This window comes from Lagenorhynchus albirostris, chromosome 15 (genome assembly GCF_949774975.1).
Source record: "Lagenorhynchus albirostris chromosome 15, mLagAlb1.1, whole genome shotgun sequence".
NCBI classification, from domain to species: Eukaryota; Metazoa; Chordata; class Mammalia; order Artiodactyla; family Delphinidae; genus Lagenorhynchus; species Lagenorhynchus albirostris.
Window position 1 is genome coordinate 45,802,424 of NC_083109.1, and position 23,673 is coordinate 45,826,096.

The 23,673-nt window shown below is 41.8% G+C and overlaps 1 protein-coding gene and 1 long non-coding RNA gene across 4 annotated transcripts in view; one reads left to right on the forward strand and one right to left on the reverse strand.

Annotated features, from left to right (window-relative positions):
• The window catches only part of XRN2 (5'-3' exoribonuclease 2), an 80,070-nt gene extending 64,164 nt beyond the window's left edge, over positions 1-15,906 (reverse strand). For both annotated transcript variants that reach the window (XM_060125274.1, XM_060125273.1), the window contains exon 1: positions 15,721-15,906. In XM_060125274.1, the coding sequence (XP_059981257.1) occupies positions 15,721-15,795 (75 nt within the window). In that variant the 5' untranslated portion in view covers positions 15,796-15,906. The remainder of the gene's footprint in view (positions 1-15,720) is intronic.
• The window catches only part of LOC132506534 (uncharacterized), a 28,385-nt gene continuing 20,337 nt past the window's right edge, over positions 15,626-23,673 (forward strand). For both annotated transcript variants that reach the window (XR_009535866.1, XR_009535865.1), the window contains exon 1: positions 15,626-15,916. This is a non-coding gene — a long non-coding RNA (uncharacterized LOC132506534). The remainder of the gene's footprint in view (positions 15,917-23,673) is intronic.

The window sequence follows — 23,673 nt, forward strand, 5'->3', positions numbered from 1 at the left end:
ACCCTGTAAATCAGGAAAGAGGGGCTTGATCAGAAGCAGTGAATGGGATAAGTGGGGAGGAAAGCAGGAGGTCAATTTAGGAGGTCTATCAAACAAGATAATCTGATGAGTCCAAAACAAAAACAAGCTCAATGAAGGCAGGAGGCTCTGTGCCTCTCCACCTCACCTCTACATTCAAAGTCCACATTTTCCTTTCTCCTGAGCCAAGCAGACACCACACTCAGGAGAATCCAAACCCACTTTCTTTATGCTCTCCAAGAAGCCAGACGGTAAGTATTTTAGACTTGTTGACTGAATGATCTCAGTTGCAATGACTCATATCTGCCTTTATAAAGTAAAAGCAGCCCTAAACAAGATGGACATGAATGAGTATGGTTGCATTCCAATAAAACTTTACAAAAACAGGAAACCACTGGTTTGCTATATAGCAGCTCTTCAATGAATGCTGAATGCAGCTGCATGAGAATTTCCACTTCCACTACCTAGAAAGTATAGCCTGGGGAAGGAGGTATAGGTGGGTCCTAATTTTGAGAAAAGAGCTACAAGCATTCCCAATAAGAAAATGGAACATATTTTTCTCTCCAGAGTTCTGAGGATATCTTCAACACATTAATTATATAAATTTAGAGTTTCTTTCTTCAAGGGAAGATTCTGATACTCAACAAAGGTATTCACTCTTCAAGAGCCTTGCCATTAAATACAATGCCAGTTATCTCCTGCTAGGTTCAAGAGAGATTCTGAATCAATCAAAGAGTAGCTAAAAGGAGAGCTACTCTGAACCCTAAAACCAATTCATTTCAAATAGCTTTTCATTATCTTTCGGGTTTTCCAGATGATAAACTGAGCACACATTGCAGCCTTCCCTTTCTATCCCCAGACCACATAAAAGACTAAAAACAGGGACTTCCCTGGTGGTCCAGTGATTAAGACTCCACGCTCCCAATGCAGGGGGCCTGGGTTCGATCCCTGGTCAGGGAACTAACTGCATCCTGCAACTAAGAGCCCGTTTGCCGCAACTAAAGATCCCGCACGCGGCAACAAAGACCCCACGTGCTGCAAATGAGACCCAGCACAACCAAATAAATAAATAATTTTTTTAAAAAAAAGACTAAAAACAAACAAATAACCACAATTGCATAACTGTGCTGAAAAACCAAAAGGAGATCCGTCTGTGACTGATAAATCACAGGGGATGCCCAAAATGTGGAAAACTAGTAGATCTGATCAGATGGAACACACAGCCTCAAACATGCAGAAGTGGGAGAACACAAGAGGGCTCTGGACCCAGAGGGGGCTCACAGGACAGCATCTGGATGATCCCGCAGCAGCAGCAGGAACAGCCCAGTGGGTCAAGCCCTGCACTCTCCTCTCCCCTGGCCCTCTCAGGCCCCATGTGGACCAGTCAACTTGAGACAGTTATTCCCATAAAACACGAGTGCTTGCGAAGGAAGGGCAGTCAGTACCCTGGCTGAGCAGCAGTTCCCCGCAGGGGCAGGGAGCACACCCACCCAAAGGCTGGCCGTCAAGGCAGTTCTGCCCTGCAGGAAGCCCACTGCATGGAAAGAGGAAGGGATATATGTATCCCAAACAAGCAGTTGAGAAATTACCCTGGTTGTGCACAAATATGCCAAGGAATCAAAATAAAGAAGGTATTTGAAGAAGTAAAGATGGTACACATACACAAACAGTGAATCTGTATAAAAATACACTCCACAGGTTTTGAAGTAAACCCCCAGAATGAGCTTCACATCAACCTACTGTTCCAGTCAACCTTATACGGCTTTCTGGCTCTTCAAATGTAAGGCGGAAACCACTACTATCAGTAATACCTAACTAAATGCATTTCTGTGTAAGTCTGCACAATATTTAACAGCAGCACTAGGAATATCAGGACTCATGCCTGAGGTTCCACTGTAACGAGAGCTCCCACTGTTGGACACTAGATAACATACTGTAGAACTTGGTTTTCGACTTCCCTTAAAGCAGCTCAGAACTCCAAAAATGAACTGCAAAACACAGGTGACATTTTGGGGAGAAAGGGTCAAAAGGCTACTGAAAAATTTAGATTACAGTATTTGCATTAAAAATTCGGGCCATAAATTTTGATGTAGCTGTCAAACAAAAAAAACTTAGTATTTTTAGTGATTAGTGTTTTTTCAAGTTGCATGTATATCAGCTCTCCATTTTTATGCAGTGTTAGTCAACAAGGACTACTAATGATCACTAACGTTTACAGAACACTTAAAATGGGACAGATACTGTTCTAAGCGCTTTTACTCATGGATTATTTCCCTCTCTCCTCACAACAACCCTGTGAGGTACAGAGTATCCCACTTACAGATGAGAACACAAATGCTTAGAGGGGGTAAGTGGCTTTCCAAAGTCACACTTCTGCCAAGTTCAGAGACCAGGATTGAACCCAGTCATCTGAATTCAGAGCTGGTATCTTAAGCGGTATGTCAGACTGATTAATTGCAATTTCACTAGATTCAGCATAAACTTATTGAATACCTATAATGTGTGTCAAGGACTACAGCCAGAACTATGGGGGACACATAATATGCAAGATGTGTGAATCTGATCTTCACTCTCCAAGACAGAGATCATATTGGAGAGCTCGGCTACCAGCATGACTGCATGAGGACTTCTGCCTACCTGCTCCCCAGCTGAACTAGAGAAAACCTTTTAAAAAACCAAAACATTTAAAGCCTTTGGAAACAGTCCAAGGAGCAAACAGCAATCTAGTCAAGAAAAGCTTTGAAAATTCAGAAATGACTTCATTTGCAACAGAGCATGGAGAAGTTTACACCCAAGGGCATTCATTCTCAAGAACGGCATAAGGTGTGGTGAAAAGAACTGAGTAGAGAATCAGGGATCTAATGAAGATACAGCCTAGACCACAGACCAGCTGGTCTGCAGGAGAGAACTGGGGAATAAGACAGCTGGGAGGAACCCTCCTGGGGTTAGAACAGATACCAAACATTAATCTCAGAAGCTAATCCTTGGAAGGTGCCACAATTTCACTGCATTAGTCTGTAGAGGAATTTATTCCCTGAGCGCTGTTGAAAACAATGGCGTAATGGACAAAAATCCATGGAATTTAACTGCTGGGTGATCACACGCAGCAGTTAAGTGGGTGAGAGTAGGAGACAGCCCTATGTGTGCCACTGTCATCGCAGGGTGACTGTGGGCACATCAAAACTGCACCTCCCTGAGGATCAGTATTAGAGGCATAACAACACATTGAGAAAGAAACTCACCTCCTTAAAATAATCCAGCCAGTAGCAACATAAATAACAATAACACATCTGGGAAGGGCTTGGGGGGACCAGCACCTAAAATATCCTGTGCACAGGAAAAAAAAAAAAATTCCAGGCATGCAGAAAAACAGAGAAGTATGACCCACATGCTGGAAAAAAGTCAGGCAAAAGAAACTACCTGTGATAGTGTCCAGATGTCAGATTTAACAGAATAGAGTTTAAAGCAGCTATTATAAATATGTTCATAGAATTCAAGAGACATATGGTTAAAGAATTAAAGAAAGGTACGATGACAACTTTTATCAAATAGAGATAGTAACAAAAACAAGAATTATAAAAAACAAACAAATGGATACTCTGGAGTTGAAAAATACAATAACTGAGATCAAAAATGCACTACAGGAGCTCAACAACAGATTTGAACTGGCAAAAGAAAGAAGTCTTGGGACTTCCCAGGTGGCGCAGTGCTTAAGATCTGCCTGCCAATGCAGGAGACACGGGTTCGAGCCCTGGTCCCAGAAGATCCCACATGCTGTGGAGCAACTAAGCCCGTGCACCACAACTACTGAAGCCTACACTCTAAAGCCCGCTCGCCACAACTACGGAGCCCGTGTGCCACAACTACTGAAGCCCACGCACCTAGAGCCCGTGCTCCACAACATGAGAAGCCACCTCAGTGAGAAGCCTGCACACAGCAGAGAAGAGTAGCCCCCGCTCGCCACAACTAGATAAAGCCCGCGTGCAGCAACAAAGACTCAACACAGCCAAAAAAAAAAACACCAAAAAATAAAAAAAGAATCCTTGGAACTTCCCTGATGGCTGAATGGTTAAGAATCCGCCTGCCAATGCAGGGGACATGGGTTTGATCCCTGGTCTGGGAAGATTCCACATGCTGTGGAGCAACTAAGCCCACGTGCCACAACCACTGAGCCTGTGTGCTGCAACTACTGAAGCCCTTGCGCCTAGAGCCTGTGCTCCGCAGCAAGAGAAGCCACCACAATGAAAAGCCTGTGCAGCGGAACGAAGAGTAGCCCCCACTCACCACAACTAGAGAAAGCCTGCGTGCAGCAAAAAAAAAAAAAAAAAAAAAAAAAAAGAATTCTTAAACTTAGATTAATAGAGATTATGCAAGCTGAGGAGTAGAGAGAAAAAAGGATGAAGAAAAACGAACAGAGCCTGAGAGAAATATGAGACAGAAATAAATACATGAACATACAACTGGAGTACTGGAAGGAAAGGGGAGCAAGGAGCAGAAAAAATATTCAAGGAAATAATAACAAAAAAGTTCCCAAATGTATTGAAAAACAATAACCTACACTTGCAGGCAGCTCTAACAACTCCAAGTAAGATAAGCACAATGAGACCCACAGACAGATACATCAGAGTTAAAATGATGAAGGTATAAGACAAGGAGAAAACCTTCAAAGAACCAATAGGAAAAATGACGAGTCACTTACAAGGGAACCCCAATAAATTTAACAGCTGGCTTCTAGCAGAAATAATGGAGGCCAGGGACTTCCCTGGTGGTGCAGCAGTTAAGAATCCGCCTGCCAGGGCTTCCCTGGTGGCACAGTGGTTGAGAGTCCGCCTGCCGATGCAGGGGACGTGGGTTCGTGCCCCAGTCGGGGAGGATCCCACATGCCGCGGAACGGCTGGGCCTGTGAGCCATGGCCACTGAGCCTGCGTGAACGGAGCGTGTGCTCTGCAACAGGAGAGACCACCAGGGAGCAGTGAGAGGGGCCCGTGTACCACAAAAAAAAAAAAAAATCCGCCTTCCAACGCAGGGGACACGTGTTCAAGCCTTGGTCCGGGAAGATTCCCACATGCTACGGAGCAACTAAGCCCGTGTGCCACATCTGCTGAGTCTGCGCTCTAGAGCCTGTGCACAACTACTGAGCCCACGCACTGCAACTACTGAAGCCCACGCACCTAGAGCCCATGCTCTGCAACAAGAGAAGCCACCACAATAAGAAGCCCGTGCACCACAACAAAGAGTAGCCCCTTAAACTGTATTGCAAAATTGTCAGCCTTCCCTCAAGTAATCTATAAATTTGATATGATTTCAATAAAATCTCCACAGGAAATTAAAAAAAAAGAAGAAGAAATAATGGAGGCCAGAAAGCAGTGGGATTACATATATAAAGGGCCGAAACAGAAAAAAAAAAAAATGTTAACCAAGAATCATATATCCGGGAAGGCCACTGTTCAAAAATGAAGGTGATGGCTTCCCTGGCGGTGCAGTGGTTGAGAGTCCGCCTGCCGATGCAGGGGACACAGGTTCGTGCCCCGGTCTGGGAAGATCCCACATGCCGCAGAGCGGCTGGGCCCATGAGCCATGGCCGCTGAGCCTGCGCGTCTGGAGCCTGTGCTCCGCAATGGGAGAGGCCACAACAGTGAGAGGCCCACGTACCGCAAAAAAATAAAAAGAAGGTGAAATAAAGACTTTGCCAGATAAACAAAAATTGCATTTGTTGCTAGCTGACTGGACTTACAAGAAATACTAAAGGAAGTTCTTCAGGCTGAAAGTTAAGTGACCCCACTAAAGATAATATAATACATTTTTTTAATCCTTTCTTTTCTTAACTGCTATTGCAAAATAACAGTTGGATGAAATGATATTTTGTAAAATACTATGGCTTACAACACACACTTTAATATAAATGTAATATATTTCCTAGTAACAGCCCAAAAAGAGGTGGGTAGAAGCAAAATAGCAATATGCTATGGAAGTAACCACAGATGGTAAAGTAATAATTATAGCAATGCACTGTAGGGTTTGTAACATTAACAGATATAATACATATAATGACAATACCATGTAAAAAAAGGAAAATGGGGGGACTTCCCTGGTGGTCCAGTGGTAAAGAATCCATCCTGCAATGCAGGGGACGTGGGTTCAAAACCCTGGTTGGAGACCTAAGATCCCACATGCTGCGGGGCAACTAAGACCGCATGCCACGACTACTGAGCCCTCGTGCTTCAACTAGAGAGCCCCGTGTGCCACAAACTACAGAGCCCATGTGCCACAACTAGAGAGAAGCCCGCACGCCGCAACAAAAGATCCTGCATGCTGTAACTAAAGACCCAACGCAGCCAAAAATAAAATTAAAAACAAAAGGAAAATGGTAATCAAGCCATACAGCAGTAAAGGTTCTATATATTACTGGAATTCAGCTAGTATAAATCTAAAGCTAACTCTGGGCTTTCTCTGCCAGGGGCCTGGGTTCAATCCCTGGTCAGGGAACTAAGATCTGTAAGCGTGGTGCAGCCAAAAGACAAAAAAAAAAAAAATCTAAAGCTGATTAAGATGTGTATAGTAAGCCCTTAAGATATATTTTTTAAAAAGATCACTAATGAAATCTAAACGCTACATTAAAAATACATATAGAAAACAGAAAGTAGAAGGGCAAATGTAAATTCAGTGATATCAATAACATTAAATGTGAATGGATTAAACAATCCAATCAAAAGACAAAAGTTGTCAGACTGGATTTAAAAAAATATCCAATTATACGCTGTCTACAGGAGACACACTTGAGATTCAAAGATACAGAGTGAAAGTAAATGGATGGGGAAAGAGACTCAAACAACAACCACAAGAAAACTGGAGTGGCTGTACTAGTATCAGACAAAATACCTAGACTTTAAAAAAGACTTACTGGAAATAATGACATTTGATAATGATAAAAAAGGTCAATCCATCAAGAAGACATAACAACTAGAAACACATGCACTTAGTAACAGCATCAAAATACATGCAACTTTTAATAAATGACAAAAATGAAAGAAACAGACAATTGAACAATAATAGTTGGGAGACTTCAATACTCCACTTTCAAAAATGGACAGAATTGAACAGAAGATCAACAAGGAAACAGATAACTGCAACAACACTATAAACCAACCAGACCTAACAGACTTTTACAGAACACTCCACTCAACAGAATATACATTCTCAACTGCATATGGAACATTCTCTGGGAAAGACCAATCGCTGGGCCATAAAACAAACCTCAATAAAAGCATAAAAGTGATGCCAAGTATGTTCTTCAACCACAACAAAGTAATGAACTCAATAATGGGAGAAAAGTTGGCAAATTCATAAACATGTGGAAATTTAACAACACACTAATGAATAACCAATAAATTGAAGAAGATATCAAAAGCGAATCAGAAAATAATTTGAGTGGAATAAAAATGAAGACACAACATATGAAAACTTACAGTGTAGAACCCAAAAGCAGTGTTCAGAGGGAAATTTATAGCTGTAAGTGTCTATAATAAGAAAGATCTCAAATCAACAACCTAACCTTCACTGGAATCATGTTAATTATAACTGATTTGAAGAAGGCCAAGTGAACTGAATAAGATCACTTGAACAGCATGTTTCTTGTAACTATCCTTATATTCTTCTCACAAAAGGTCTATAAAATATTTGTTTAAAATTTTTTTGTATCAAAATATTTGGAAAATTAGAAGCTTCTTTTTAACATGTATTGATATGACTTGAATTATTATTTTATGAAATTAAGAGCCCTATATACCCGTAAATCTTTTCACATATCGTTTAAGATTTTTAAAAAAAAGAAAAAAAAACCTAACCTTCCACTTTAAGACACTAGAAGAGCAAACTAAACCCAAAGCAAGCAGAAAGAAGAAAACAACAAGTATTAGAGAAAAATTTAATGACAGAGAATAAAAAGAACCATTTTTTTAAATCCATGAAACCAAAGAAGATCAACAAAATTGACAAACCTCTGGCAAGTCTGACCAAGAAAGAAAAAAAGCAAGGTGGGAAACCTAGATTTCACTACATGCAAACAGCACAATTCTGTATTACGCAACGTTACCAAGAATTAGACATGAAAATATCCCCACTTTTACTTGGACATATAAACTACCAAAAATTAACTTACCAAATAAAATTCTGAAATATCAGTGCAAGGCACTGTTTCATGCACTTAACTTGGATTAACCGACTTAATCCACACAACCACCTTATGTGGCACATATACAGCTGATCTTCTTTATTCACAAATTCCATATTTGCTAATTCACCCGCTCACTAAAATTTTTTGTAACCCCCCAAATCAATTTTTGCACTCTCAAGGTCATTCAGAGACACAAGAAGTGTGAAAAATTTGAGTCCACTGACACACACATTCCCAACTGACGTTAAACAAGGCAACATTCTGCCCTATTTCAGCTCTCATACAGAGATGACCAGAGCATAGAGACTGTAGGAACAGGGTGGTGAAATGCAAGAAACTCCAGTTCTTCATCGTTTAGGAGAGTTTAAGTCATTTTCCCAAGACCAGAAAGCTAATGAGTGGAGGACTGTATAAGCCAAGAACACAAGGTAAAGAAACTGATGGTTGAATGAATTAAGAGTAGTTAAAAAGTAGTTAAAAAAGAAGAAATAAAATGGAATCATAAAAAAGAAGGAGAACAATTGTAAAATGGAAACAAAGCACAGATGAGACAGACAGCAAACAGATAGTAAGATTACAAATTTAAATCTAACCATATCAATAATCATATTAAATGTAAGTGTTCTAAATGCCCGATTTACAAGGCAGAGATTGGGAAAACAGTTTGGCAATTCCTCAAAAAGGTAAACATGGAATTACCATAAGACCCAGCAATTGCACTCATAAGTATATATACCCAAAAGAATCAAAAGCAGGGACCACTCATAGGTATATACCCAAAGTATTGATCTATTGTACAAATACCTGTGCACCAATGTTCACAGCAGCATTATTCACAATAGTCAAAAGGTAAAAATAACTCGTGTCGGGATATCATTATACAGACTTAAAAATTAACAGTTATAGAATATATGTATCTTCAGGTTTTACAGATGCTCCCAAACTGTTTTCCAATAAAATTAATTGCATTTTCATACAATGGGCTCCACAGTGAAATACTACATAGTAACGAAACAAACTTAGATAAATCAAAGAAACATGAAATCTCATAAACACAGATACAAGAGAAAGTAGAGGTTACGGTACCATTTTTAACAAGATAAGCATTACCAAAACTACTCTTCGCTATCAGAAGACAGGATTGTGGGGTGGCCACTGTCTAGAAGGGAGCCAAGGGGAACTTCTGGGGTATGAATACTATGATAATATTCTGTTTCATAATCTGGATGCAAGTCATACATTTTTATTTTGTGAAAATTAACAAGCTATACACAGTTATAGAACTTCAATATATGAAGAGTTTAAACATTTAAGTGACTATACATGCATATATGTATTTGTGTATATATACTTCAATTAAAAGGTTTCCAAAATCCGAAAAAAAAGAGAAAGAAAGAAATTGATACATGCTAAACATGGATGAATCTTGAAAACACTATGCGAAATGAAAAAGTGAAATAAACCAGACAAAAAATGACAAATATTATATAATTCCACTTATATTAGCTCCTAGAATAGACAAATTCATAAGATAGAAAGTAGGGGAATAGACCATGTTAACACTAGTCAAAAGATCTGGTTATATTAATACTGGACAAAACAGATTTCAGAGCAAAGAATATAACCAAGGATAAAGGTCATTTTATAATGATAAAGGAGCACATTCAGGTATTTCCCTGGTGGCGCAATGGTTAGGAATCCGCCTGCCAATGCAGGGGACACGGGTTCGACCACTCGTCTGGGAGGATCCCACATGCTGCAGAGCAACTAAGCCCACGAGCCACAACTACTGAGCCTGCATGCCACAGCTGTTCAGCCCGCATGTCACAACTACTGAAGCCCAGGCGCCTAGAGCACGTGCTCCACAACGAGAAGCCACCACGATGAGAAGCCTGCACACTGCAATGAAGAGTAGCCCCCGCTCGCCGCAACTGAAGAAAGCCCGCGCACAGCAACGAAGACCCAATGCAGCCAAAAATAAATAAATTTTTTAAAAAAGAAAAGTATCAAATCTTCAAAAAATAAGAAACACATTCATCAAGACGACCTAACAATCTTAAGCATTTATGCACTAATAAAAGAGTTTTAAAATGCAAGGAGCAAAAACCAACAAAGCTGAAAGAAGAAACAGACAAATCCAAAAAAATTATAGAAGATTTCCATATATATTGATAGAACAGGAGACAGAAAATCAATGTGCTGTTCAAGTCTTCCATATCCTATCAACCAGCATTATAATATTTACAGAACACTCTACCCAACAACAGCAGAACTTGTGTGTTTGTCAAGTCAAAATGAAACATTTACCAAGACCATATTCTGGGTCATAAAACAAATCAGTTAAGCTTTAAAATACGTAATTCAAATTATGGAAAGTTATGTTCTCTGACAAGGGAACTAAATTAGAAGTCAATAACAGAAAAAGAATGCCTGGAAAATCCCCCAAATATCTGAAAATTAAGGAACACTCTTCTGAATAACCAATGGGCCATAGAAGTCAAGGGGATATGAGAAAGTATTTTTTACTGAATGAAAATGAAAAGACAACATGTCAATGTTTGTGATGTGCCACTGGAACAGCACCTAGCAGGCAGCTTATGGCACTCAGCAGAAGCAACTCAAAGAAGCAGCATCAATACAATGACCTCAGCTTCTACCTTAAGAGGACAAGAAACACAAGCTAAACTCAAAATGAGCATAAGAAATAATAAAAAACAACAGAAGTCGATGAAGTAGAAAAGAGAAAAAATAATATAGAAAAATCAATGAAACCAAAAGCTAGTTCTCTGAGATCAGTCTAGCCAGACTGATAATGGAATAAAAGAGAAAGGACAAAATTAGTAGCAGGAATGAGAGAAGTGACATCACTACATTTTCTATTGATATTAAAAAGATAATAAGCAATCCTATGAACAACCTTATAGCAACAAATTGGACAACTTAGACGAACAAAATCTGTGTAAGATACAAACTACAAAAGCTCATTAAAAAAACAGATAGGGCTTCCCTGGTGGCGCAGTGGTTGAGAATCCGCCTGCTGATGCAGGGGACACGGGTTCGTGCCGCGGTCCGGGAAGATCCCACATGCCGTGGAGCAGCTGGGCCCGTGAGCCATGGCCGCTGAGCCTGCGTGTCCGGAGCCTGTGCTCCGCAACAGGAGAGGCCACAACAGTGAGAGGCCTGTGAACCGCAAAAAAAAAAAAAAAAAAAAAGATAATCTGAATACCCCTATGTCTACTAAAAAAATTATATTTTTAGCTTAAACCTTCCCAAAAAACTTCAGGTCCGGATGGCTTCAATGATGAATTCTACCAAATACTGAAGGAAGAAATAATACCAATTCTACACAGACGCTTCCACAAAACTAAAGAGGGTATGTACCTCGCAACTCAATATGAGGCCAAGATTACTCTGATACCAAAACTGGACAAAAACATTATAGGGGCTTCCCTGGTGGTGCAGTGGTTGAGAGTCCGCCTGCCGATGCAGGGGACACGGGTTCGTGCCTCGGTCCGGGAAGATCCCACATTCCGCGGAGCGGCTGGGCCCGTGAGCCATGGCCGCTAAGCCTGCGCGTCCGGAGCCTGTGCTCCGCAACGGGAGAGGCCACAACAGTGAGAGGCCTGCGTAATGCAAAAAAAAAAAAAAAATTATAAAAACACTATAGACAAACATCGTTTTTGAACATAAATGTAAAAATTCTCAAGAAAATGTTAGCAGACTGACTCCAACAGTATATAAAAATAATACACCATGACCAGGTGGGATTTATCCACCTGAAATGCAAGGTGTGTTTAACATTTAAAAATCAATGTAATTCACCATGAAAAAAACCCTAAAAAACAGAAAGCATAGTATGAACTAAAAGCATAATAAGACATCTCTAAGAAAACACAAGAAAAAATCTTGGTGACCTTGGCAAAGGTTTCTTAAATATAACACAAAAAGCAGGAATACTGAGGAAAAAGAAAGAAAGCAGACTACTAAAATTAAAAACTTTTGCTCTTCTTTGCACTAAGTAAGAAGACAAGCCACAGATTAAGGGAAAATATTTGCAAAAAAAAAATCAATATGTAAGAAACTCTACAATTCAGTAAGACAAACAACTTAACTTAAAAATGGGCAAAAGATATGAATAGACATCTCACTCAAGAAGACATATGGAAAGCAAATAAGCACCCAAAGATGCTCAACATCATTTCTCATCAGGGAAATGCAAATTAAAACCACACTGAGATAACACTACACTAGAATGGCTAAAACTAGGAAAACTAACCATACTAAGTGTTGACAAGGAAGCAAAACAACCAGACCTCTCATACACCGCTGGTGGCAATGAAATGGTACAACCTCTTTGGAAAACAGTCTGGCAAGTTTTTCTTTTTAAATAATCAAACACCTACCATACAATGCAACCAATTCACTCCTAGGTATTTTCTCTAAAGAAATGAAAGCATACATTCACACAAAGATTTGTATACCAATATTCATAGACTTTTTTTAATAGTCGAATACTGGAAACAATCCAAACGTTCACCAATCAGGTGAATGAATAAACGTGATATATGCACAACACTGAATACTATTCAAAAATAATAAGAAATAAACTACTGATGTAAGTACCAACATGGATGACGTTCAAAATAATTGTTCTGAATGAAAGTAACCAAGTCAGGTTAAAAAAAAAAAGAGTACATATTGTATAATTCTATTTATATAAAATTGTAGGATATGAAAACTTATCTATAGAGTCAGAAATAAATCAGTGGTTGACTAAAGATGGGCAGTGGGGAGGGGTTATGGGGAGGAACAACAAAGGGGCAGAAGGAATGTTTCAGAGATGATGTTCATTATCTTGATTGTGGTGATGGGTTCATGAACATACACATATGTCAAAATGTATTAAATTGTACACTTTAAATGCATGCAGTTTGTTCTAGGTCAATTATACCTCATTGGAGGAGCGAGGAGAGAACAGAGAAAAGAAAAATAAATCAATCTAGGAGGACCAGTATTCAGAGCTCAGAGAAGGCAGAGTAAAAGGAAAACAAGAAAAAAATCAAAGAGCATTCCCTAGAACTAAAGAACACAAGCCTCCAGACTCAGAGTCAGCCAAGCACTGATCAAAATGAATTGAAATTTTAAAAAAAATCTGTACCTAAGTACATAATTACAAAAGCTTATACCACCAAGGATAAAGATCTTTTAAAAATTCAGAAAGAAAAACGGATCAACTACAAAAGAATGAAAGCAAAAGAACACAGAAACCAAGAGCATGGGCTTCCTGGTTTTGACACTGGCTCTGACATGTTATTAGCCACAAGACCTTGAGTACCTTACTTAACCCCTGTGTGCTTCATTTTCTCATCTGTAATAAGAAGGAGAAGGGGGGGGGAGGAGAAGGAGAAATAGTTATGTAGCTGTTATGAGGATTTAATAAATTCATCTGTGAAGTGCCTAGTACATGTTAAACACTAAATAAGTGTTAGCTAAATAAATAAATCACATTAACATTCAACTTCTCATCAACAATTCTGGATGACAGAAGTCAAAAGAACAATGCCTTCAAAGTTTTGAGGGAAAGTAATTTTCAAACTCTGCTTAGCTAATGATTATTCACGTATACAAGGGTAGAATGGACTTAGAAAACTCACATACCACACACCACTTCTTAAGAACTCAAGTAAGAACAAAAACCAAGGAAGGGTTTAAGCCAAGAGAGATAATGGTTAAAAAACAGTACCTCCAACTGAAGAAATGTTTAAAAATCTCAGGAAGCGGCTTTCTAGCAAGTCTAAATAACCAGGTGTGACAGCAACAGAAATAAAGACTTCAAGCAGTCTCCAACTAGAAAGAGGACTCGACAGAATAACTGATGAAGGAGAGTCTAGATGGGGAACGATGTATAATGGAAAACAGGCAACACACAGAAAAAGACAAAAGTAGCACAAGAGAAGAAACAGTCACAGTACATAATCTGAATCTACACAGTGGCAATCATCACCAATACTATTTGATTTTTCATGTTTTGAAACAAACCTGTATAGCCAAAGCCCTGACAATTTAATTCTGGATGCCAACGAAGCAAGAGCACAGCTGAGAAGCTTGGGATGAAGAGTAAGGAAACAGCAGTAGAAAAGCTAATACCTAACCTCAGAATGTGAAGAATCACGGGATACTTTGTAAAGGAGATGGAATAAAACAATAAAGGAATATTACTTAAATTTATCAAGTTTACCAACAGAAGAAATAAAAATAATGATTAGGAGGATGGGGGGGGCATGTGGGGAAGGGCACTGTATAAGTGACTACATCCTCTTCTATCATAGCTAGAATTCAACAGATACACTCAAAATCAATAAATCAGATGTCAGCAAGACATTTAGAGATAGAACCAAACATAGTTTAAAGCAGTTATCACTGGAGAGTAGAAATGGGATAAGATGTAAGTAAACTTTAAATAAAGTTTGATAAAAGTTTTAAAAGCAAAGGACATGAGCATTCAGTTTAACAGTTTCTCTTTGAGAAAAGCACACAGAGTACTGGAAATTCATCAGAACAAGAGTTTCGGTTCCTCCTAGGATAGAAACTAAGCAAAATCAAGATCTCACATTGAATGAACCCTGGAGATCCATCTACCTGTCCAAAAAACAAACAAACGAACAAACAAATCTCACTAGCCTAAGCAAAAAGTTCCCAGTGTCGACTGGGCACTTCCTTCAAAAACGAAGGGGTGGGGAGCATAATGTGCCCCTGAACGTCCCAATCCGGAAATTCTCATTAAGAGTACAAAATCGAACTGGGACGGAAACAAGGAAACGACAAATACAAAACTCAAGAACGGCCAACAGTCTACGTAACACTAACAAACCAACAGCAAAAAGTGTATTGTCCAAGTGCATCCAGGAATTCTGAAAATGTCAAAGGCATGCCCAGCAGTCGGGCACCTAGACAAGGGGGCACTTAAGGGACTTCTGTCCTATCCTAGACATTTCCGAGGTGCTGCTCTCTCCGTAGGACCTGACAACAGCAACAAATGGCCTCTCCCCTAGCAGAAAACCTTTCAGGCTAGGACAGGAAACGACAAGAAGCTGCCTCCCCTCCCCCCCCCCAGCATTACTTCACAAAGTGGTTAGAGGCTGGCAGGAGCACCCGCGCATCCCTAACCAGCTAACTCAGCTGACCAGCCGCGCGCTGCCCGACGGCCGGGGAGCCGCTTTCGAAACCCAAACCGGGCGAGCAGGGAAGAAACAAAGCCGTGGGCGGGGCCTTCCGCCGGGGAATCTGCGGACCGGGGAGGAGCATCCCTCCGCGAGCTCCGCCGCTCGACCCTCGCCCCGCCCATGCCACCGCCGGAGCCCGAGTCCGAGCGCCCGCGCCCGGCGCCCGGCGGGCCGCGGCTGCCGGGGGCGAACGCAGCGCGGGCCCCCGCACGACGCCCCCCGGGCGAGCGGCGGGCCCCAAGGACCGCGGCCTGGACGCGCCGGGGCTCCTGGCGCTGGCGTGGCGGCCTCCGGGCGCCTCCTCACCTTCTCTTCCACGCAGTTGACAATGATGGACGGGTACTTGCGGCTGAGCCAGCGAAAGAAAGCCGGGACTCCCATAGCGGCGGCGCAGCTGTAGGCGGCTGCCCGGCCCGCGGACGGACGTAACCAGAGAGACAGGCAGCAGCGGGCCACAGGCACTGGCACTTCCTCCCACGTGCACCCGGCGACAGGAAGTGAGGTGATGGCGCTGCCGCCTGGGAAGCCGGGAAGGAAGCTCCGGCCCGGCTGGGCGGAGCGGGCCTGGTCGGGGGCGGGGCCGGCCAGTGGAGCGGGTGGCGAGGGCAGCAGCCGGCGCGGCTCGGCGCGCGTTCTCGGCGGTACGTGTCCCGGAGCCTCTTCTGCGGCGGGCGCCCCTCGGACGGGATCCCTGCGCCTCGCAGGCCGCCAGGGAGCCTTGGCCGGTCTGGTCTCCTCCTTTTTCCCACCTATCTTGATTCACGTAGAATCTAAGCATCTACACGCACTCGTTATTTCTGCTTCCTGCTTTCTCCCGGTTTTATGCCACAGTACGTATCTGGACTAGCAACCGTATTTTTAAAAAGTATTTTGCACTAATGATGGCTGGTTTGCATAAGTAACTCACTTTAAATAGTTGTAAAATGGAATGTACCGTTCAGCATCTAATTCAAGCATCCAGCTACATTTATGCGTATAAAATAATTACTGGTATCACTCTCCAGCATTTAATTGAGCGTTTACAATGTGCTAAAGCATTGGCTAAGGGATTCTCAAATTTGATCGTCACTTGGGCGTTCTGAGGGTGCTTTTATCATCTTCACGTAACAGATGAGAAGGCCAGGTTGTAGAGGGGTTAAGTCATTTGCTTATTCACACAGCTTGTGTTTCAGTCCAGGTAAAGATCATTTAATCCTCTGTCCTTGCACTAACAGAATACTTTTGTCCTTTGTTTTCTGATGGATTCAAATACATTTTTTTTCAACATATAAAAAGGAAGGTGTGGAAGGGGAGTTATTTATGTCCGTTTGCTCAAGCCTGGAAGTCTGTCTCCCTGGAATCCCCTCTTGGCTTGATAAATCACACTCAATCCTAAAGGCTCACCTCAGGAGGCCTCTGTGAAAGCATTTCCCCCTACGACCTGGCATGCAGTATCCATGCCCCCTCCTCTGTGGTCTTTGTTTAAACTGCTGGTGTGGAAATTAGAGAAATGATGAACCCATATTTTACCTAAGGACAGCCAAAACTATTACCGGGAATTCTATCTGTGGTGAAGTCCTTCATTTCTCCTAGAAACAGCCCCTCCTCAATACCTGGCTTCCCTGCAGAAGTATCTTATAGGAACACACGCCGCAAGCATTTTGGTACGGGGATGGGTAGCTGGGCAAGCTTGGCCATTGAGAGCCCTTGCCCAGCATTTTTGAACTTCAAGCCATAAGGATGGTGAGGCAATCCCTCCCAGATGGTTGAAAGCCAAAAGATAAGAATGGGACTTACTGCCAGTCTGCAATGAGAGGAGCAGATTTAGTCCCTGGTTTCAGTGGGTTTTGAGTACAGCTAAATCCCTCTTCCTACAGTTTGGTTGGTAAACCTGTCCTTTAATTCCATGAACCAACAAATGATCCTTTTGCCCTAAGATGTGTTGGGCTAAGTTCCTATCCTTCGCAAAGGAAAGAGTCTTCTGCCAATTCATATTCTATGTATTCCCTCTTCCCCCTCTTCTCCAGAAATCTCTCCCAGCACATGAGCCCAGACTGGCTCCTGCCTGCCCTCACCTTCCATAGCACTCCTTGACTTATAACACATGGTGTTGTGTCTTACATTGTTTCCTATCTCATCTGTGAACATCCTCTTTCCTCTAACATATCAGGATAAGCTAGGCTTTGCTGTGGTAATAAGTAATGCCTGAAATCTCATCAGCTGACCATATGTGCCGTTGAGCTACCCTACAGGGCTGTCCTCCACGGGGTGACTCAGGGATCCAGCTGCTTTCATCCTGTGGTTCTGCCAGCTCAACACATGACCACCACAGCCACTACCAAAGGAAGACAGGGCAGGAGGGCTGCCCTGGATGTTCTGAAGGGCCAGGCTTGATGGGGGCTTACATAATTTCTACTTGCATCCGTTTGACCAAATCCCAGTCACATGGTCCCAACCCAACTGAAGACAAGATTGGGAAATACAGTCTTTTGGAGTGCTCAAGAATAGGAACAGGAAACAGGATTGGTGAACACGCCTTATCTCTGCCACACTTTTTAATTAAGCTGCAAATCAAATTATTAAATATGTATTTAAGGTCCACAGTCCCTGCTGCCTGCCTGTGTTGGGCACGATTAACAAAATAAATCATTGCTTTCAAAGAGCCTACCATCAGTAGCAAGGACAAGATACAACCACAGCATAATAAAGTCGCATTTTGACCTACGGTAAACAAGTCTCATACCACAGTGTATGATTAAAAATCCCACATGAATTGCACAGACAATAACTGCTACAGACATTTTAAAAAGATAGAGATCTAGTCATCTAATGGGGAAATCAGAGATGATAAGTAGGAAGTTGAATGACAATGAGTCTTGAAATCTCAGTGAGATTGAATAGGAAAAAAAGGAGGTGTGTGTGGAAGGAGACACTGTGAGTTCCCTGGAAGCAGGGACATGTCTTTATTAATCTTGTTGTGGGCATCCAGTAGATTGTCAATATTTTTATTGAATTGAATTCTTAGAGCAGTAGTTCTCAAAATGTGATCCAGGGACCCCTAAGATCCCAGAGACCTGTTCAGGGGGTCCATGAGGTTAAAACCATTTTCATAGTAATATTAAGATGTGATTTGGGGGACTTCCCTGGTGGTCCAGTGGTTAGGACTCCGTGCTTCCACTGCAGGGGCCATGGGTTCGATCCCTGGTCCGGGAACTAAGATCCTGCATGCCGAGCAGCAAGGCCAAAAAAACATGTGATTTTCCCTCTTCACTCTCATTCTCTGAGTGTATTGTTCAGAGGCTATGTGATGTGATAGCTCAACAGATTGAATATCAGAAGCAGCTGTGGCAACCCAGTTGTCTTCTATTAAGCCAGACACTGAAGAATTTCAAAAAATATAAAACAATGCCAATCTTCTCACTAATTTTGGGAAAAATAGTTGTTTTATTAAAATATGTTACTTATGTTAGCATGTTATGGGTTTTTTGTTAAAGTGAATTAATAATTTTCTTTCTTTTTTGGCTGCGTCAGGTCTTAGTTGCGGCATATGGGATCTTTCGTTGCAGCGCACAGGCTTCTTTCTAGTTGTGGCATGTGGGTTTTCTCTCTCTAGTTGTGGCACGTGGACTCTGTAGTTTGTGGCACGTGGGCTCTCTCCTTGAGGCTGCAAGCTCAGTAGCTGCGGCACCTGGGCTTAGTTGCCCCGCAGCATATGGGATCTTAGTTCCCTGACCAGGGATCGAACCAGCGTCCTCTGCGTTGGAAGGCGGACTCTACCACTGACCACCAGGGAAGTCCCAATTAATAATTATTTATTTCAGTATTCTAAGCATTTTTAAATTTTCTCAGGTTTGATTTCTAACATGGTAAATATTGACAGATATTATTACCTGAACAAAAGCTCTTTGGGGTGCTCAATAAGTTTGAAGAGTATAAAGGAGTCCCAAGGCCAGAAACTTTGAGAACCTCTGTCTTAGGACACAGAAACAGAAATGGAATCGACAAGTTTCTGCTCTTAGAACCCATCCAAAGCTACTTTTTCAAATTTCTAGGATTTTGATATATTCAGATCTTGTCTTAAATGCTCTTTGCTGCACAAAACAATGTGCAATCATTATCACCAGGTGTAATTCACAGGTACAAATGAACATGACATTGGTGAAAACATGTTTGTTCCTGTGCAGTCCTGTCCTCACTGAACTTAAGAATGCAGCTCAGAAAAAAAAAAAAAAAAAAAAAATAGGTACAGAAAGGTAATGCAGAAATGGAAATAACTGAAAGATGCATTTGTTAAGGCCTCGGTCTGTACACACTGCTAAATGTATTCAGAAAGCTTATTTCCCTGTAAACTTTCTCAGTCTGTCCTCACACCTTAAGTTGACCAAAGACATAAAACAATGAGCATCGTACCCCCAAAGCATGTGAGAAAGGGGATCTGTAGTCACGTGACTTTAGGGGCTCTGGGTTGAACTGAGTTAAGCAGACTACATTCCTGTGGCCACGTTAGAGCCTTTTGGCATGCCCCATCTCGCAATTTCTCTAACCACAAAAATCCTTTTTTTTTTTTTTTGCAAGGCCTTGTAGCCCTCAGCTACTTTTGGAGTGTATACAGTGTATACAGACTGCGACTGATGTTTCTGCAAACTTTGGCTGTATGTAGTTCGGTTTCAAAGAACAGGATTTGACCAAAGCCACAAGTCCAAATCCATACTTGTTATTACATGGATTTCAATGACAAATCCCATGCTCTGAAATGTAACCCCGAACAGTCAAAGCCCACCAGAATGTGATTCGCTTGTAAAGCAGGTATAAGACGTCCTAGGTCAGCACTATGAAAGGGTCCTGCTCCATTTCATTCCATAACATGACATTTGAGAAGATTCTGGCAGATTTCTGTTTAAGGCCACAGGTTGTATTGTCTCCTAAAGCAAAAGACAGGACGTTGACAGAAGGCATATGTTTCAAGGAGTTGAACAGTCATAATTCCCTTTGGGGGTATAAATGGAGAAACTGGATGGAAAAGGCGTCCTTTAAAGGATAATAAAGTGTGAAGCACTAAGAAGTGTAGAAGGTATGACCTCAACCCTACAAGCTGATAAGCAGGCCCAGACTTTTATTTATAGTGACATGAGTGACATTTATCTGCCTTTCACTAGAACATCTAATCCGCTTGTCAAGGTGTGTCTTAAGCGGACATCTGATTTCTGGTCAGAGTTGGCAGGCTTCGAATACAAATGTGACTGCCCTGGCTGAAATTCATGACTGAAAAAAAATCATGGAGATATGAAATCATCGGGGAAATATATCAACTAGATTTCAGTTTGCCACAGAGAGGACATCACCTGAAGAGGGTATTGGCTTTGTGGTAGAAATTATGGTCTGTCAGTTAAAGTAGAAATGGGTCCAAAAGGGAGGGGATATCTGTATGTGCATGGCTGATTCATTTTGTTGTGCAGTGGAGGCTAACACAACATTGTAAAGCAACCATACTCCAATAAAAATTAATAAAAATAAATTAATAAAGTAGAAATGGAGATGACTTACTGGGGGGTTCACAAACCTCATTATCTCCCTACATAGTCCTTAAGTTCAGTTATGATAGAGTTGTAGCTGTCTCTTCCTTATGCCAAATTGTTAACAGAGTCCAGTTTTAGGAACTGAAAATCAACATGAATCAAGAACATCCACAGAAACTGCCCGACTTCTCTGTAGGAACTCAGGGGGATCCAGGCTGTGGTTCTCTCTTCAGGGACTCGCAGTAGCAGACGATATAAGGTGTAATCACATTTAAAATTAAGTAGCAATAAGCAATTTCAATAGCAGTACAAGAAAAGAAAAAAAAAAGGCCATGGTTACTTCCAAACAAGTTAAACAGAACTTACTCTAAGAGTTCAGAGGAGAGAAAGAAGAAAAGGCTGTTATGGGCAGGGAGTCAAGCAAGACTTCATGGAGAAAGTGGAACTGGGAACAAGTCTTGAAGGAAGAGCCAGATAGGTAAGATTTTCACTAGAATGACGTGCATTAATTAACTCCAGGCCACAGGGATCCCATCCCCCCCGCACGCACACACGAACGCACACACACGCACACACGCACTCTCCTCTCCGTTCTGTCCACATGCTTCCCGGGCCATGGCACCCACGCTGCTGTCCATGGTGCTGCAGTGCGGGGCCTCTATGTCACAGGCTGCAACTCACCTTCAGTCAAGAGGACAAGCACCTTAGGAAGGTCTGTCTTGTTTCCTCTGCCTTGTATGGCATTTTGCCCAAATACAGTTCTTTTTTTTTAAACCAGCTTCGTGTAGATATAATTTACATACATTAAAATACTTCCATTTAAGTTCAATGAATTTTGACAAATGGACGTACTTGGGAAACCAACACTACAACAAGGATATAGAACAATTCCATCACCCCCAAAAGTTCCCCATGCTCCTGTGCGTGCGGTGGCAACTCCCTCCTCACCCCTGGCCTCAGGCAACTCTTAATCTGCACTTTGCCCCTACAGATTAGATTAGTTTTTTCGAGAGTTTCCTATAAATGAAATCTACTGTTTATAGTCTTTTGTCTGACTTCTTTTCCTCAGTATAATGTTTTTGAAATTCATCCATGTTGTGTGAATCAGTCCTTTGTTTATCACTATGTAGATGTACCACAATTTGTTGGTCCATTCCCCTGTTGATGGGTATTTGGGTTGTCTCCAGTGTTTTGGGATAAAGCTTCTGTGAACATCCATGTACAAGTTTTTTTGTGTGTTTGCAAATACACTTTCATTTCTTTGGAGCAAGCAAATACTGGGAATAAGGGCTGCTGGTAGGTATATGTTTAATGTTGTAAGACACTGCCGAACTGTTTTACAAATAGTTGTACCATCTTACCTAAACATACATTTGATGATTATAAGAATGGCCTCCATGAGCATTCTTGTCATTGTCAAAAACCTTGGGAGGATCTCTGATTGCTATAGAAGGGAATTGATACTCCTTAGACTAGCATCTTTGGCCCTCTGCCATCTGCCCTTATTTTGCTTCTCCACCACCCTAGTGTATGCTTACTTCACTCACTCACACACCATTGAACTACTTGCTCATCCACAACTGAGCAAAACGTAAGTGACAGTACTTCCAGCACATGGATTTGCACTAGTCCAGCTCCCCTTTTTGCCTCGTTGTCTATGTGACCCACATACCTACCAGCCAAATGGTCAGGGTAAGGCACCAACTTATATGTGTGACATCACATTCTTAAGGCAAATTTCACAGACATCATTAATCTCGAAATTTTGCCTGTCTCTAAACATTCCGAACATGTTTCTAGGATTTCAGAAATCCTCTTTTTGAAGGGAAGGGAGTACAGAGAGCATTCTCTTGACAGATTCAGTCTGCAAACATTTAGTGAGCATCTACTAGGAGCAAAGCATAGTGGGAGCTACCATTTGTAGAGTCTCTATAGGATGGATGTGAGTCACTGCAGCAGTCTAAAAGGGGGAAGTAGCAGACGGCTCTAAGGGAGCCTGAAGTAACCACATGGGCTGATGCAATTTTACCTGAAGCACAAATGGGAAAACTGGAATGTACAGTTCATGACAATTACGAAGAGGAAGAAAAAACGAGCAGCTCACCCTGTCTCATTATTCATTCATTGTTTAAGCAAATAAACCTCAGGTGTCCATTTGGTGCTGCTGAATTGCAATGATGTCTGTCGCTCTTAGAAACATCCTCATGGGGACTTCCCTGGTGGCGCAGTGGTTAAGAATCCGCCTGCCAATGCAGCAGACATAGGTTCGATCCCTGGTCTGGGAAGATCCCACATGCCGCGGAGCAACTAAGCCCAGGCGCCACAACTGCTGAGCCTGTGCTCTAGAGCCTGCATCCACAACTGCTGAAGCCCACGCACCTAGAGCCCATGCTCCACAACAAGAGAAGCCACCACAATGAGCAGCCCACGCACCACAACGAAGAGTAGCCCCCACTCGCTGCAACTAGAGAAAGCCTGCGTGCAGCAACAAAGACCCAACACAGCCAAAAATTAATTAATTAATTAATTAATTATTTTAAAAAAGAAGCATCATCACGAAAAGGATTTGTAATGTCTTCTGGGCTCAGATGCAGTCTCTTCCAGGTAAAGCCAGGTAAACGGGATGGAGGGGAGAAGAATCGTGCATTTACAAAATCTCCAGTGGCCCGTTGTGCTTGTTAAGACAATGTCAATTTGAAGGAGAAAATACATTGGTATAGCAAGTGTGCACGTGCCATTTTTTCTTCTGTTTTTTTAAACCTGA